We start from the raw sequence: 15540 nt of genomic DNA, 5'->3' as shown, positions 1-15540 counted from the left end.
GAAGTTTGCTGAGCTCTGGTGTAGATTGTCCTGGATATAGGTTCAGAGAAGGCAAACATTTGTAGTCATCCAGGTTTGAAGTTGAAGATATTGGCAGTTGAAGAATTGAACCTTGGAATCCAAGCTGAAGAAGGGGAAAAAAAGTAAAGTCAAGAGGAACTGATAGGAGTTCTGGGTTTTATTTCGGTGTCTTAGAAGTAGTTGGGAAAAATAAAGCTGAAAATGATGGAAGATTGTGGTCACACGTAACATACATGAAATGTATGATTTCAAAGGAAGAACAAATCTAGGTGATGAGGGTGTCTGGGGTGTGGGACTGAGAGGCAGAATACTGGCTAGATGACCTGTGTACTTCGGCTCAGGTCATGATCTCACAGTTCGTGAGTTCAAGCCCCGCGTCGGGCTCCGTGCTGACAGCTCAGAGCCTGGAGTCTGCTTCACATTCTGTGTCTCCCTCTCTCTCTGCCCCTTCCCTGCTCATGCTGTGTCTCTCTCTGTCTCAAAAATAAATAAACATTAAAAAGAATAATAATTAAATTAAATTAAATTAAATTAATAGGTTTTTTACTTAAAAAATTCTTATGTTTTAAGTCAAATAAATTGCTAACAGTCATTTAAAAATTACTGATAATCTGGGAATAAGTAAATAGAAAGTTAACTGCTTTTGTGATTATAATTAGAAACTTACACTTTTTAAATGTCTTTTGATTATCAGACTGCAGATATATTTAATTTTGAAGAAACAGTTTATAGTCATCATATGTCTCCAGTTGCCACCAAGCACTGTTTGGTAGCAGGTTTGTACCTGTCCTTTTTTGCTTTTCAACGTATTGAAACTTGCTCCCTTTTAATACCTACTTCTGATTTGACATTTTAACCCAGGTGAATATCACAGTTCTTTAAAAAAAGAAAAAAGCTTAAGTATATGCCATTTTTACATTCAGTTTTACAGTTATTGTGTAAGTTGGGCACTGTGCTAGTGGCTAGGATTCAAAGATTAAGAAAGCACATTTCTATTCCCTATGGAGTTACTTTTCACCCACCAAAGCTTCAAAGATTGTACATGACCAAATTTTGGCAACTTCTTAAATTCAACACAGTGCAAAAATGGAAATTATTCCTTTACTCTAAGACTGTTATTAAAATTAAACTTCAATTTTTATGAAAGCACATGCAACAAGAATTCTCATGTGTGACAAAGAAAAAATGTTTTTCTGGTATCAGATACCAGGTCCCTGTGATTCTGTTATTTGTGTGGCATTGCATGAACATCTTCACCTCAAGATGCCAGTTAGCTGTTTCATCTGTGAAGAACATTTGGACACTAACTTGTCTTTGAGGTCCACTCAGTCTGTGTCCAGAGTTTCTGATTGGAAGCATATCATTACTATGGAAAAACTAAGGTATTAAAAAAATAACTTGATATAATACAATAGCCTAGGATTATACATACATACACATTGCAGCAATACAAATTTCCTGGTTTTGATACTGTAGTATAGTTTTACCTCGTATAACAACCATTGGAACAACAAGGGTGATAGGTACACAGGGTCTTTCTGTACTATCTTTGCAACTTCCCTTGAATCTATAATTACTTCAAAATTAAATGTTAAAAAATAACACAGTAATAGGGTTCTCCTTGTACTAAGGTATAACTGCAGTTAAATTTTCTAGTTATAAGCATTAAAAATGATTTGAAGTATATCTTTCGCATACTTTTTTTAGATTTCTACATGGATGCGGTGAAAATGTCATGATTCATTACGGTAGTTTCTTATTTCCTTTTGGTGATGATTTATAATAAAATTATCTTAAACCATTTTTGTTTTTGTTTTTACAGTCGGTACTAGAGGGCCCAAAGTACAACTTTGTGACTTAAAGTCTGGATCCTGTTCCCACATTTTACAGGGTATTTTTTTTTAATTTGAAACAACAACTACTTTGAGTAAACCATTCAATAAAAAGAAACATTACTAACAATGTATTCTTTGTGGTTGACATGACTGATGTATTTTGTGCTAGTTGTTAAAAGTCAACAAGGAGATAAAGATCCTTCTGTGCATTATTCTTATAAAACTGAACTATTGAGGAGACATTTATATAAACAATGGCCATAGGGTAAGCTCAAAGGATATGGAAAGTCTGGCTGAAAACCTTGTCTTATTTCTACATTTAAAAAATATATATATTTATGAAACTTATATTGGTACATTTGTGTTAAGAGCATTGTTTAATATTGTTCTGGCTAACTAAATATTCCTAATATTTAGGTACTTTTTCCCCCTCATTGCAACTATTTTAGAAAAAGGCAGTATAATAATCATTTTGGTTAAGATATATTAATTTAAATATTTTTCCTACTTTTATCAGCATTAGACCATCTGATTCTAAATAATGAAAAGATGGGATGTAACTCAGATATATATATTTTTATTTATCTCTAGAAGCACATAATATATCAAGAGAACTTGGTGAGATGGATAGCATTTGTTTTACATTTATAATGAATTTCTAATAATGTAAGGTAGATGAAAATATCTAGTTTGAATAGTTCATTTAGGCAAAAGTGAATTAAAATGCTGAAGTTATCCTATGAACTTATCACCTGTGCTTTCTAGAAAAAATTTTTTACATAAATGCTTTTTACAATCATGAATTTAGAAAACTTTTTCTATTACAACTTTCTGAAAAGTTAGAAACCATTTTTATTCTCTAGAATGTTTATCTTGAGTGGTTTGTTGCAGTGTTTTTTTGTTGTAGATAAAAGTAAATGAGCTTGAGATCTATCATTTATTAATGCATTTACTTTCTAATCTAACAGCTGTATTAAAAAAGAAATACTCACTTGCTCTGACCTTTCCAGTGCAAAACCCAGCCATTTATAATAAGATACTATGTGTGAGAAATGCCCCCACAGACTTCATGTTAATATTTAAACGGATTATTATAAATGTGAAAAAGTGATGATCATATCAATTTATTTTTAATAGTCTTTACTTTCTTCAAAATCAGACATATTTAAATTACAGTGTATCTTTTGATTTTTCAAGTATTTTACAGGACTTTTCATACAATTGTATTTGCAGGTCACAGACAAGAAATATTGGCAGTTTCTTGGTCGCCACGTTGTGAATATATCTTGGCAACTGCAAGGTAACATGCAAATTATTTGGTTTCAAAGTTCAAAATTAATGATAAGAATTTTGAGAACACTATTTATATGAAATGCATATTTATTTGTTAATTAGGTCCTTAAAATAATTGAATTTTTATGTCATATCACCATAAGAAATCTTCCTTTGCATCACTGTCTATCTTGAAGGTGCTCACCTTTTAAGTCAGAGGAAACAAGAGAATCTCTGTAGCAATGCAAATCTACTAGTATTACATATAAAACAACTGTGTTGTTTCATTTTTTTCTACAAAAGTATAAGACTATTAATTTAAAAATAATAGCATTTCTATTCATTTCCTTTAATACAGAATTATTTTGAATCTGATTCAACATTTATTTGTTGATTCAATTTGGTAATATTTAATAACTGCCTACCCTATACCAAGCAGTTTAGTCCCCGGAGAAGCTTCTGTTAATAGTTTGGAGAATGTGATATTGAAATCTGTGCTTTCTGGGGGCACCCGGGTGGCTCAGTTGGTTAAGCATCTGACTTTGAATCAGATCATGAACTCATGGTTTGTGAGTTCAAGCCCCAGCTTGGAACCTGGATCCTGCTTCAGACTCTGTGTCTCCATTTCTCTCTGCCCGTCCCCTGCTCACCCTCTGTGTGTGTGTGTGTCTCAAAAATAAATAAATGTTAAAAGAAAATTAAAAAAAAAAAAAAGAAATCTGTGCTTTCTGAAGTAGAACAAGTGTAGGATGTAGCTGTAAGAAGGCTGGCTAATGAGGTATGAAGGTGGGGGGCTAGGTGCTGGTTGTGGGTCCATACTAAGGTGGATTTCTGTTGTTTATGCCTAGTTTGGTTTTCCTCAACTCATAGGGAAGCTGAGAAAGAGGCTTTCAATTCTCAGAGTACACCAGGAATTTGAATCAGTATGAGAATGGACCTAGTAATCGGCGTTAGGAACCAGATATGTCCAAATCTTACCTGTTTCAGAAAATGCTTAAATCCTCAGACTCATCCCATTGCAGACCTTCTCCAGCTGGAAAGAAAGAAAACCATTTTGAAAATGGGAAATGCTAGCTTTTTGCTTGCTATTCTAATCAGCTAGGTTTGATGGTGATCTGTGAAAAGAATCAAGATTATAGGAAGATTTAAGCCTTGTATCTATGTAAAAAAAAAAGATTTGTAAGTTAGAAATAGGCTTTAAAAATGCATTGAGGGTTTTTTTTAAGTGTATTTATTTATTTTGAGAGACAGAGAGAAAGAGAATCCCAAGCAGGCTCCGTGCTATTAGCTCAGAGCCCAATGTGGGGTTCGATCCATGAATCATGAGATCATGAGCCGAACTGAAATCAAGAGTTGGATACCTAACTGATTGAGCCACTCAAGTACCCCTATAAAATTCATTGTATTGCTTTTTCTAATTAAAGGGGCTTGGATAAACCCAATGGGTTAGAATATTGTTGAGGTCTCTTTTGAGAACATGATAGCATCAGTTAAACTAATTTATATTTTCTTTAGGTGTAGTTTAGAAGCTGAAATTGATGGGGCACCTGGGTGACTCAGTTGGTTGAGAGTTCGATTCTTGATGTCGGCTCAGGTCATGATCTCTCAGTTTGTGAGTTCAGGTCCTGTATTGGGCTCCACACTGACAGTGCAGAGCCTGCATGGGATTGTCTGTCTGTCTGTGTGTCTGTCTGTCTGTCTGTCTGTCTCTCTTTCCTCCCCCCTCCCCTGCCTACAAACTCTGTCTCTCAAAATAAATAAATAAACTTAAAAAAAAATACAGATCTTTAAAAGAAGCTGAAATTGATGTGTGATCATGGTATTTTGCCTTTCTTCTTTTCACTTACTTGAGATAAATACAAGGGTCTGATATCTAAGAGACATTAAATTTAGTTCTTGAATATGTGGCAAAGATAGATTTGCGTATATGAAACCAAACATAAATATATTGTCATTATCCACCTTAATTTTTTCATAAAAAAGGAAATACCAGATTCATGCCAAATGAATTCTTAAACAAAAGTAAAATTAGTTACCTGCTTGATTGTCAGAAAACATTTGAATAACAAACAGTAGAAAAGATGTAGTAACAAACTTGCTAAGGAACCAGCTTCAAAGCTGTCCAGTTTTGGAGGAGGAACATGGTCATAAAAACCAGCAGAATTCAGTCCTTGTGATGTAAAAAAGGTTACCTTTTTTTTTTTTTTTGCTATGTTTTCCACTGCCTTTTGCTACTATTGACTTTGAATATTAGATGAAAAGGCAAAATACAACAATCCAAATATACAAATATATTTGCACTGATATACTGAGACCTCTGTGTGCCATAATACTGGAAAGGTTAGGTGCAAGAGTAGTCACTGTCCTACCTATATATGTCAGTGTAACATTTATTTCTTCTTAGTGCTGACAGCAGAGTAAAATTATGGGATGTCAGGAGAGCATCAGGATGTTTATTTACTCTTGATCAGCATAATGGAAAAAAGTCACAAGCTGTTGAATCAGGTAATGAAGAATACATCAATATAGAAACATGCCAATGATAGTATGTTTATATTGAAAATTTTGAATTGAAACTAATTAATGTCTCTTGACAAATTATAAATCTTATGATTTAGAAAAAGTCAAAAGTCATTCATAGTAAATCAATTTCTAAATGTACATAACTAAATCACGATTGTTTTTCTTCAAGATACAAAGAAGCAGGACATTTCATCTCCTAAATTTTCAAATGCAGAAACTTTTCTGAATTAGTTACTTTTGTTTTTTTCCTCCAGTGAGGTCAGCTAATACAAATTCAGTGCCCCTTAGGAAGCTACAGTAAATTGAAGGAATAGTAACGTTTTGGGACTGTTGTATGAGAATAAAATGTGCAAGTTGTGTTAAATGTGTCAGCTGCTATCCAGGTGACAAAGTGCCTCAGTTGCATTTTTATGATAGAATTTAATATCTTTATGGGATAAAGTTCTGATTCAGAATTAGTTCCAGACTAGAAAAATCTTAGAATGAACTATATACAATTTTATGATTGTTTTAATAATCTTTGTAATTAAGCTATTGAGAATTATGCTTTCTCAAAGTTGGTCATTTTGACAGCAATACAAATTTTGGTTGAAACTAGAAGAGGTATTCTTTCCCTATTAAAGTTTTTTGTTTTTTTAGGGGCACCTGGGTGGCTCAATCGGTTAAGCGTCCGACTTTGGCTCAGGTCATGATCTCATGGTTCATGAGTTTGAGCCCTACATCAGGCTGTGTACTGACAACTCAGAGCCTGGAGCCTGCTTTGGATTCTGTGTCTCCCTCTCTCTCTCTGCTCCTCCCCTGCTCGTGCTCTCTCTTTCTCTCTCTCTCAAAAATAAATAAACATTAAAAAAAAAACTCGGGGGTGCCTAGGTCACTCAGTCAGTTGAATGTCCCACTTTGGCTCAGGTCATGATTTCACCCCTCATGAGTTTGAGCCCCATGTTGGGCTCTGTGCTGACAGCTCACAGCCTGGAGCCTGCTTTGGATTCTGTGTCTCCCTCTCTCTGCCCTCCCTGTTTGCGTTCTCTCTTTCTCTCTCTCTCAAAAATAAACATTTTTTTTTAAAAAGTATTTTTAATTGTAAATACTAGTATTATTGATTTTTAATAGTCCATGGAGTGATTTTTAGATTAAAAATAGAATTAGTATAAAAGAAATTTGAAAAGTGTTTAATTTAAAATTTTAATGTCAGGCTATGCATTTAATTGAGTTTGATAGCACAGCTTACTTACTCTCTTAAGAAAAATTATATTTGGCAATATAATTATATTTGGCAATATATATTTTCCTTTTTGGTTTTCCTGTTTTTCTCTATTTTTGTGGTTCTAATTTATATAGCTTATTGTATTCAAATAATCCACAGGGATGAATAATTTTAAACATAATCAACTTGTATATTTTAAGCAATTCAGAGAGTTGTCCTATATTAATATGTTTAAATAACTGTATCATGAAGCATTACGTGTGTCCTGAATACAAGAACTGATTAACTGAATTGTATTTTTCATTGCAGCAAACACTGCTCATAATGGGAAAGTTAATGGCTTATGTTTTACAAGTGATGGGCTTCACCTCCTTACTGTTGGTACGGATAATCGAATGAGACTCTGGAATAGTTCCAATGGAGAAAACACACTGGTAAGAGATTTTAAGTATCTCCAACCTTTTGAATACAAATTGAGAAAATGGATCTGTGACATACACTTAATGTTCTTCTGTAGATTTAACTTTTTTCTTATCTCTGAATCACAGTTTTCTTTTTGTATTTTTCTATTACGTGAACTAATGACACAAGACAACCCACCCTACTACCCTCCCACCACATTCTCCCCATTTAGTGGAGAATTACTGCTCTACTGAGCCACTGTGCATAATGGGAGTGTGCCATAACTCTCAGGTATGTTGGAGAAGAAAAGATTGAGAACAATTGATATAAATTAAACTTATAAGATTAAATAGTCTAATTTTATACTATATATGACTTGTAAACACAGCCTAAAATGAATGTTATAGTACCAGAACATATAGTACTTTAATATTAGAATAAATGTATTTTAAATGTCCTAGATTCTTACTTGGTATTTAATTTCTAATAGTTTTTTAAAATTTATATTATGGGTCTTACCAGGTATGCCTGTGGTTCATTAACTTTCAGAATAAGCTAATAAGTTTGTAATTTGGTGGTAATAGTAGTAGGTAGTATTTATTAAGAGCTTATATGTCAGATACTGTGCTAATAAAAATTAACATTTAATATATGTGCTGAAGCATATAGGGTCTTATTTAATCATCACATCAATATTATGAAAGTAGTTACTGTTAAAATTCCCATTTTACACACGAGAAAATGAGACATAAATGGATACATAACTAGTGTGAGTTAAAACAGCTAAAAAACAACAGAGCTTGACTCTAGGTTCCACTCCTATTGCAACAATGAATTACCAAACCCTTTAAAGCATTTATCTAATGCTTTAAGGTAGGTATTGATATTAATCATATTGCTTTCTTTTCTTTTTTTGTTTTTAATTTCATTTATTAATTTAAGTAATCTTTACACCCAACATGGGGCTCAAACTCAAGACCCCAAGATCAAGAATCACATGCTCTTCCAACTGAGCCAGCCAGGTGCCCCATTCCATATTTCTTTATTTAATCATCCTTTCTAACTAATTCTCTTTCAGAGAATTACTAAATTATAATTTAGTACCACTTTTATTACTAAATTATAATTTAACTATAAGATCAAAATTGTTTACACTAGATTGCTAATTTCTCATGTGCTTTATGAAGTACTTCTGCTTCTGCATCATATCTCAGACTAGAAACTCAGGCATTGCAAAGTTTAATTTAAAATCTTCCATTCATTATACTGGTACCATGTTTCTAATCAGGCCACACCTTTCTTTTCTCAGTTTATTCATTTGTTTAATAAATATTAAGTACTTCTTTTCCAGGCAGTATTATACAGCAGCAGACAAAACATAGGAGAGTCCTATCCTCAAGGAATTTTAATTCTGGGGAGAGGAAGAAAGACATCTAACCATCACTCAATAAATAGGTGGATGGATAAAATATATTTTAGCTGTAGCAAGTGCTATGAAGAAAAGCAAAGCAAGGCAAGTAGCATAGAAAGTATTGGGAGGTTGGAGTTGCAGTTTTACATAGGGCAGTCAGAGTATGTCTCACTCAGAAGATGATGACATTTGGCCTGAAGGAAATGAAGGAATGCGCCATCAGATATCTGGAAAGGAGAGCATTCCAGGCTGTGGAAGGAAGAAAATACAAAGACTGTGAGACAGAAGCATGCTTGGGATACCCAGGGAACATCTAAGAGGCTCTTGTGTTGAAATAGAGGAAGCAAGGAGGAGAACAATAGGAGATGAGGAACAGAAGAAACAGGCACCAGATGATATAGGCTTACAGGCCTTTGTAAGGGCTTAGGCTTTTTCTCTGGGTGAAATAGAAAGCCACTAAAAGCCTTTGAGTGAAGAAGTGATAGGGTCACTTTGGAAAGGTAGGTTGGCATGTGCATCAAAGGTGAATGTGATAAGTATAAATGGTATTGAGTATATATATAAAAATTGTTAATATGATTTTATTCCATTTTCTCTCCTTGAAGATGATACTCAGACCTTATAGGTTTTTGCTAGCAAGTCCATTTCATGAATAGTGTGTTTAGAATGTAATACATTTTAAAATTGACTTGATGTAAGTAAAAGATGACTAGAGTAGTCCAGAAACTCACCTTCAGAGGACAATTGGGGACATTGATCCCAGGAAAAGCAATTCTCAGAGGAAACACGCTGTTTTCAAATATTTAAAGCATGGTCCGACAGAATTGGAAACCAGTTTTAGTCCTGCTATTTAGTAATTTGGGACATTAGTCAGTTTGTTTAAGGTGACATTATGAAGGACTATGGTAAGAGTTTCAGTGTCTCCATCTTGTAAAGAGGGGTTATTATGTACCTAAACAATAATTTTAGGGATACTAAAAGAATGTCAAAAGTAGTACTGTACCTGTTAAATAGTAGGTATACCATAAATAACTGTTTTTATTGTATCATATTGCCTTATTAGGACCCTTGTTAGTTTTAAAATGATATATATGGATTGTGTCCATCGGCAACAATAGAATTTGTACCATTGACATACTTTGATAGTACTCTTAATGGTATAACCTCTTCACCCATTGTATGCTTTTATGAATTCAATAATTCATCACTTACATACAACACCCAGTGCTCATCATAACAAGTCTCCTCCTTAGTACCCATCACCCATCTAGTCTATCTCTCACTCACCTTCCTCCATCAACCTTCATTTTTTTCTCAATTGTTAACAGTCTCTTATGGTTTGTTTCTCTCTCCTCTTCCTCCCACCTCTCCTCATATCTATTTTGTTTCTTAAATTCCACATATGAGTGAAATCATGTGGTATTTGTCTTTCTCTGAGTGACTTATTTTGCTTAGCATAGGACATTCTAGCTCCATCTATGTGATTGCAAATGGCAAGATTTCATTCTTTTTGATGACTGAGTAATATTCCATTGTCTGTGTGTGTGTGTGTGTGTGTGTGTGTGTGTGTGTGTGTGTGTGTGTGTACCACATCTTTATCCATTTATCAGTCAATGGAAAGTCAATTTGAGCTTTCTCCATAGTTTGGCTATTGTTAATAATGGTGCTGTAAACATTGGAGTTTGTGTGCCCCTTTGAATCTGTATTTTTTATGTTTTAGGTAAATCTTTATGTTTTTTCTTTTGCTTCCCTTTTGCTCTTAAGAGGGATTCATCTTTTACATCTCCGTTATCCTTTTGCTCTTCAGTAGATACTTCTAAATCTTAAAAATAAGTATCAAGAAAAAAGACATAAGTTAAAGAAGAAAAGTTTATTTATGGGGCGCCTGGGTGGCGCAGTCGGTTAAGCGCCTGACTTCAGCCAGGTCACGATCTCGCGGTCCGTGAGTTCGAGCCCCGCGTCAGGCTCTGGGCTGATGGCTCGGAGCCTGGAGCCTGTTTCCGATTCTGTGTCTCCCTCTCTCTCTGCCCCTCCCCGTTCATGCTCTGTCTCTCTCTGTCCCAAAAATAAATAAATAAACGTTGAAAAAAAAAATTTAAAAAAAAAAAGTTTATTTAATCTACTCCTAACCTTAAGGTTGTAAATACATTTGTTTTCTTCAGAAAATTCTGAAGCTTATTTTTTATTATCTTTATTTTTTTTAAGTTTATTTATTTATTTTGAGAGAGAAAGAGCAGGGAAGGGGCACAGAGAGAGGGAGAGAGAGAGAATCTTAAGCAGGCTCCATACTGTGAGCATGGAGCCTGACTCAGGGCACAAATTCAAGAACTATGAGACCTGAGCCAGAATCATGAGTTGGAAGCTTAACTGACTAAGCCACCTTGGTGCCCCTGAAGCTTATTTTTTAATGTGGTCTTTGAGTAATTTTCTTTATTTTTGATTTGGGGATTAGATACTCTGCTTCTTCAGAGATACTTTTCATCCTCTTCCCCATTGTGACTAAAGGCTCTGGACCTACCTCAATAGCTTTTGCTGCTTTTGTTTTGTAATGTGGTATATAAAAACCACATTGTCACATTTTCCACTCTTTCAATCCAGCTGTGAGTAACATTTTTGGGAAATAATTCTTGTGATAAATTATAAGCAGTATTAAATGTATAAGGATTCTGAGAAAGTGAAGAAATTTTTACTTAAAATATTTTTTAAAAAATTAAATTTTAAAAAGACAGGGGCACCTGGGTGGCTCAATTGGTTGAGGTATGCTGACAGCTCAGAACCTGGAGCCTGCTTCAGATTCTGTGCCTCCCTCTCCCTTTGCCCCTCCCCACTCATGCTCTCTGTCTCTCAAAACCAAATAAACAATGGAAAAAAATTTTTTTAATTTTAAAAAGATATATAAGTGCATGCTTCTAGTAGATATATTATTACTTATATCTTCTGTACAATACTATCGTGAACCTAGGTTTAATTAAAGATTAATTTCTTATTTTTAATAAAAATGAGATTAAAAATCGAAATTCTCATGTTTTCTTCTAATACCTTAATGGATTATTTTGCAGGCTTCTTGAGGTGTGTGAACCGTACTCTGGAAACCATTGCCTTAGAGAACGTAACAAGTACTTATAGGGAAAATTTACAGAGAGACAGCTTTTGGCACAGCAAAAGAACAAAAAATTTATAGTAGCTATTCTGGTGTTGAATGTTTTAGATACTGGTATTATCATTCACTATTACCAATGTCTAAAACTGGGAATCTATCCTTTATTCTTCCCTGCTCTTCATCCCACCTATTAAATCAATTAGACATCCCCTTAGTTCTTCCTTCTTCATTTTTTTTCATATCTGTCTTCCCTTCCTGCCTCACTCTGGGCCCTCATGATTACTCCATTTAATTACTCTAACATTCTAACTTGTCCCAAATTTATCTCCCAGTGGAAGTCTTTCATTGTTTCCTCAGTGCTTACAGGTTATTAAAACCGAATGCTTTTGCCCGTTGCACACAAAGCCTTTATAAGTTGTATCTGCTAACTCACCAGCTTTATATCTTGCCACTTTCCCATTTTTTTTCTCTGTCCATACTGAACTACTTAGAGGTCTTAAAAAATACCTTGCTCTCTTGCTTTTCCATTCTGCTGTACAAACTCCAGACCTTGCTTTGGAATACTGTTCTCCTTCCTGTCCTGTTTCTCAGATTTCAGGGTTCATCTCAGGCACAACTTCTCCTTAACTCCTCTAGTCTAGCTTAGATGCCTTCAAGTACCCAGTGCTCACTTATATTAGAATGCATTGTGATCATCACTTAATGGAATGAAGGAAAAATAATTTACAACATTGTGGCATAGTGGTTTTTGATTAGTGTAGTCTAGATTCACTTTCTGATTCTGTCATTTGCTGGCCCAAAGACCTATGAGATGCTGACTATCTCATAGTATTGTTTTGAGTATTAAATGAAATAACACATGTAAAACATTTAGCACTTTGTCTGATATTTACAGCAAATGTTGATGTTCAGTAAATGTTACCTATCATTATTATGATTATGCTGATCATTGTTTAATAATAAAATGAGCTGCCTTGTGATGGAGTCTGTATCACTACAGGTATTCATTTAGTGACCAGATGTATGTTTCCTGGAACAATAAAAGGGATTCATAAGATAGGGAATTGGATTTGCCATCATCCTGTCCAAAGTCCCATATCATCCTCCCCTATCAAAATCTTTTCAAAGTCTGTATGTATCACCTTTAACACATCATAGCCAAAAGTAGCCTCTTCCTCTACAGTACTTTCATAATAATAGACATCATGCTATTTATCAAACATTGCTTTTTATGTAAGCATACATAGTCATAAAATGGGAACTTTAGACAGTCATCTAGTATAATGTATGACACATAGTAAGCAATAGTAAATGATAGATTCCTCCTTTCCTTAACCTGTTATTAGAACTTTATTCCACAGGTATTAAAAATTTGGTAATTCCAAATTATCATCAAAATATGTATCAAAATAGTGATAATTTTTAGTCCACAAGTGATTTGACCGTAGCAGTGATTTATGAAGATTGATGGGATAGTAAGTTGCAGAATGGTTTGGAATGGGGACACCTAAGAAGAAAGATGTGTCAGAGAGCTGGTTCAATCTTCGTACCTCATTCATCACTTCCCAGTTCATATTTGAGAAGGAATATAGTTAGGTAGGTCATCTGATGAATGTGAATAAGGTCATCACAGTCAAGCAGTTCAGAATTTTTCTAGCAGGAACAGAGTGTTTGTAGTTGAGAAGATGTGTGTGTTTTTTTCCCCACACTCCTTCTATACATGCAACTATTTGTAGAGTGACACTATATTCTATGAACCATTGCACCTATATGATCAAAGACACAAATGAGAGAATGTTGTACTTTTAAATATATATAGGAATTAATAAATCTAGGGACTTAACTGGATACCTTTATGTTCTAGGTGTTCTCATATGTGTTATTTCATCTGGTTTTTCACAGTAACTCTGGTAAATGATGTTATTTCTATTTAACAGATTAGAGTAATGAAACTTGGAGGCTAAATCATTCATTAGCCTCCATTATAATCATTCATTATCATTATAATCATTCATTATCATTACTCATAATGGGCAAAAAAAGAAAAAAAAAGAGAGAGAGAGAGAGAAAGAAAAGGTGACAGGGGGGTTGGGTAATGGAGTGGGTTTCTACAACCCAGGTCTCCAGACTATAAGTTTAATATTCTAATGTTTCATTTTGCCACTGCTGTGGTGGGATAGCTGAAGGTGTATGCTCATCTCTGTCACATGTGAACCTGAAGGGTGGGTGAGGCAAGTGTGGTATCCACACATTATCAGCATATGTCCATTTGCACCTCAGTATTTGTTAATATAGAAGTATACACACACACACACACACACACACACACACACACACACACTCACTCACTCCCAACTAACCTTTCTGAAAAGAGGAAAAGGTAAATTACTGTCTAAACCCTAGTATTAACTATAGGAAAGGGAGACATAGGTGATCTTCATGCTCGTAATTCTCAAATGATTAGCTACTCATTTTATACCTACCCTAAACTGCTAAATCTAAATTATCAGCAGGAAGTAAACCTATCAATTTCTTTTTTTTTAATGTTTATTTTTTATTTATTTTTGAGAGAGAGAGTGAGAGCGAGTGAGTGTTTGGGGAGAGGCAGAGAGAGAGGGAGACACAGAATCTGAAGCAGGCTCCAGGCTCCAAGCTGTCAGCACAGAGCCTGACGTGGGGCTTGAACTCATGAACCATGAGATCATGATCCAGGCCGAAGTCGGACACTTAACCGACTGAGCCACCCAGGTGCCCCCTGACTATCAATTTCTTTAGCCCAAAGCTTCTCACATTTTGATGAGCCTATAGGTCACCCAGGGATCTTGTTAACATGAGGATTCTAGTACAGTAGGATTGGGATAGGAGCTGAAAGTTTGCGTTTCCAATTGCTGAGGAGATGCGGATGTTGTTGGGTTTGCACCTTTCTCATATAGTTGCAGAATTTTTATTGTCCTAAATCCATAATTATTTATATAGAGTTGCAGTTGTATACACACTGTGTTCTCTGCTTTTTTTACACATTAGTTTTATCCTTATTTCCGGCATAATTTTCATAATTATGGTTTTTAATTACTATATAAACTGAAGATTTGTTATAACATTATTAGGGATTTACATCTATTTTTGGTTATTTTGCCATTCTAGATAATGCTGCCTTGAATTCCTCTGGGCATATAGGTTTTTGCTGTTTAATTATTTCCCTAAGATAAATTCCCAGGAGTAGTTTCTTGGTCAAAGGGTAAGAATATCTTTCTTGCTTAATGGGTACAGAATTTCAGTTTTGCAAGATGAAAGAGTTCTAGAGATTGATGATGATGCTTGCACAAGAATGTGAATGTAATGTCACTTAACTGTACACTTAAACATGGTTAAGATGGCAAATTTTATGCTGTATGTACTTTACCACAATTAAAAATGTTTTGAAATAGGGGCACCTGGGTGGCTCAGTCAATTAAGTGTGAGACTTCGGTTCAAGTCATGATCTCACAGTTTCTGGGTTTAAGCCCCACATCCGGCCTTCTGCTATTTGCACGGAGCCTGTTTCGGATCCTCTGTCTCACTCTTTCTCTGCCCCTTTGCTGCTCTCTCTCTCTCTCTGCCCTTCCCCTGCTTGCTCTCTCTCTCTCTCAAAAATAAATAAAACGTTAAAAAAATGTTTTAAAATAAAAAGGTGATTCCCCACCCCACCCCCCATAAAAAACATTTTGTATTTTGTTGCATAATAAATTGTTTGGCCTTTTAGAAGAAATAGCCTAATTACAGCGCCACCAAC

The 15540-nt window shown here is 34.7% G+C and overlaps 1 protein-coding gene across 1 annotated transcript in view; it reads left to right on the top strand.

The window, feature by feature from the left end:
- Window positions 1-15540, top strand: part of ERCC8 (ERCC excision repair 8, CSA ubiquitin ligase complex subunit) — a 64297-nt gene that overhangs the window by 30180 nt on the left and 18577 nt on the right. The window contains exons 5-9 of the mRNA XM_030321603.1: window positions 716-797; window positions 1844-1912; window positions 3090-3156; window positions 5533-5633; window positions 7165-7289. Of these exons, the coding sequence (XP_030177463.1) occupies window positions 716-797; window positions 1844-1912; window positions 3090-3156; window positions 5533-5633; window positions 7165-7289 (444 nt within the window). The remainder of the gene's footprint in view (window positions 1-715; window positions 798-1843; window positions 1913-3089; window positions 3157-5532; window positions 5634-7164; window positions 7290-15540) is intronic.

This window comes from Lynx canadensis, chromosome A1 (assembly GCF_007474595.2).
Source record: "Lynx canadensis isolate LIC74 chromosome A1, mLynCan4.pri.v2, whole genome shotgun sequence".
Classification (NCBI taxonomy): Eukaryota; Metazoa; Chordata; class Mammalia; order Carnivora; family Felidae; genus Lynx; species Lynx canadensis.
This window is presented reverse-complemented; position numbering and strand designations above follow the sequence as displayed.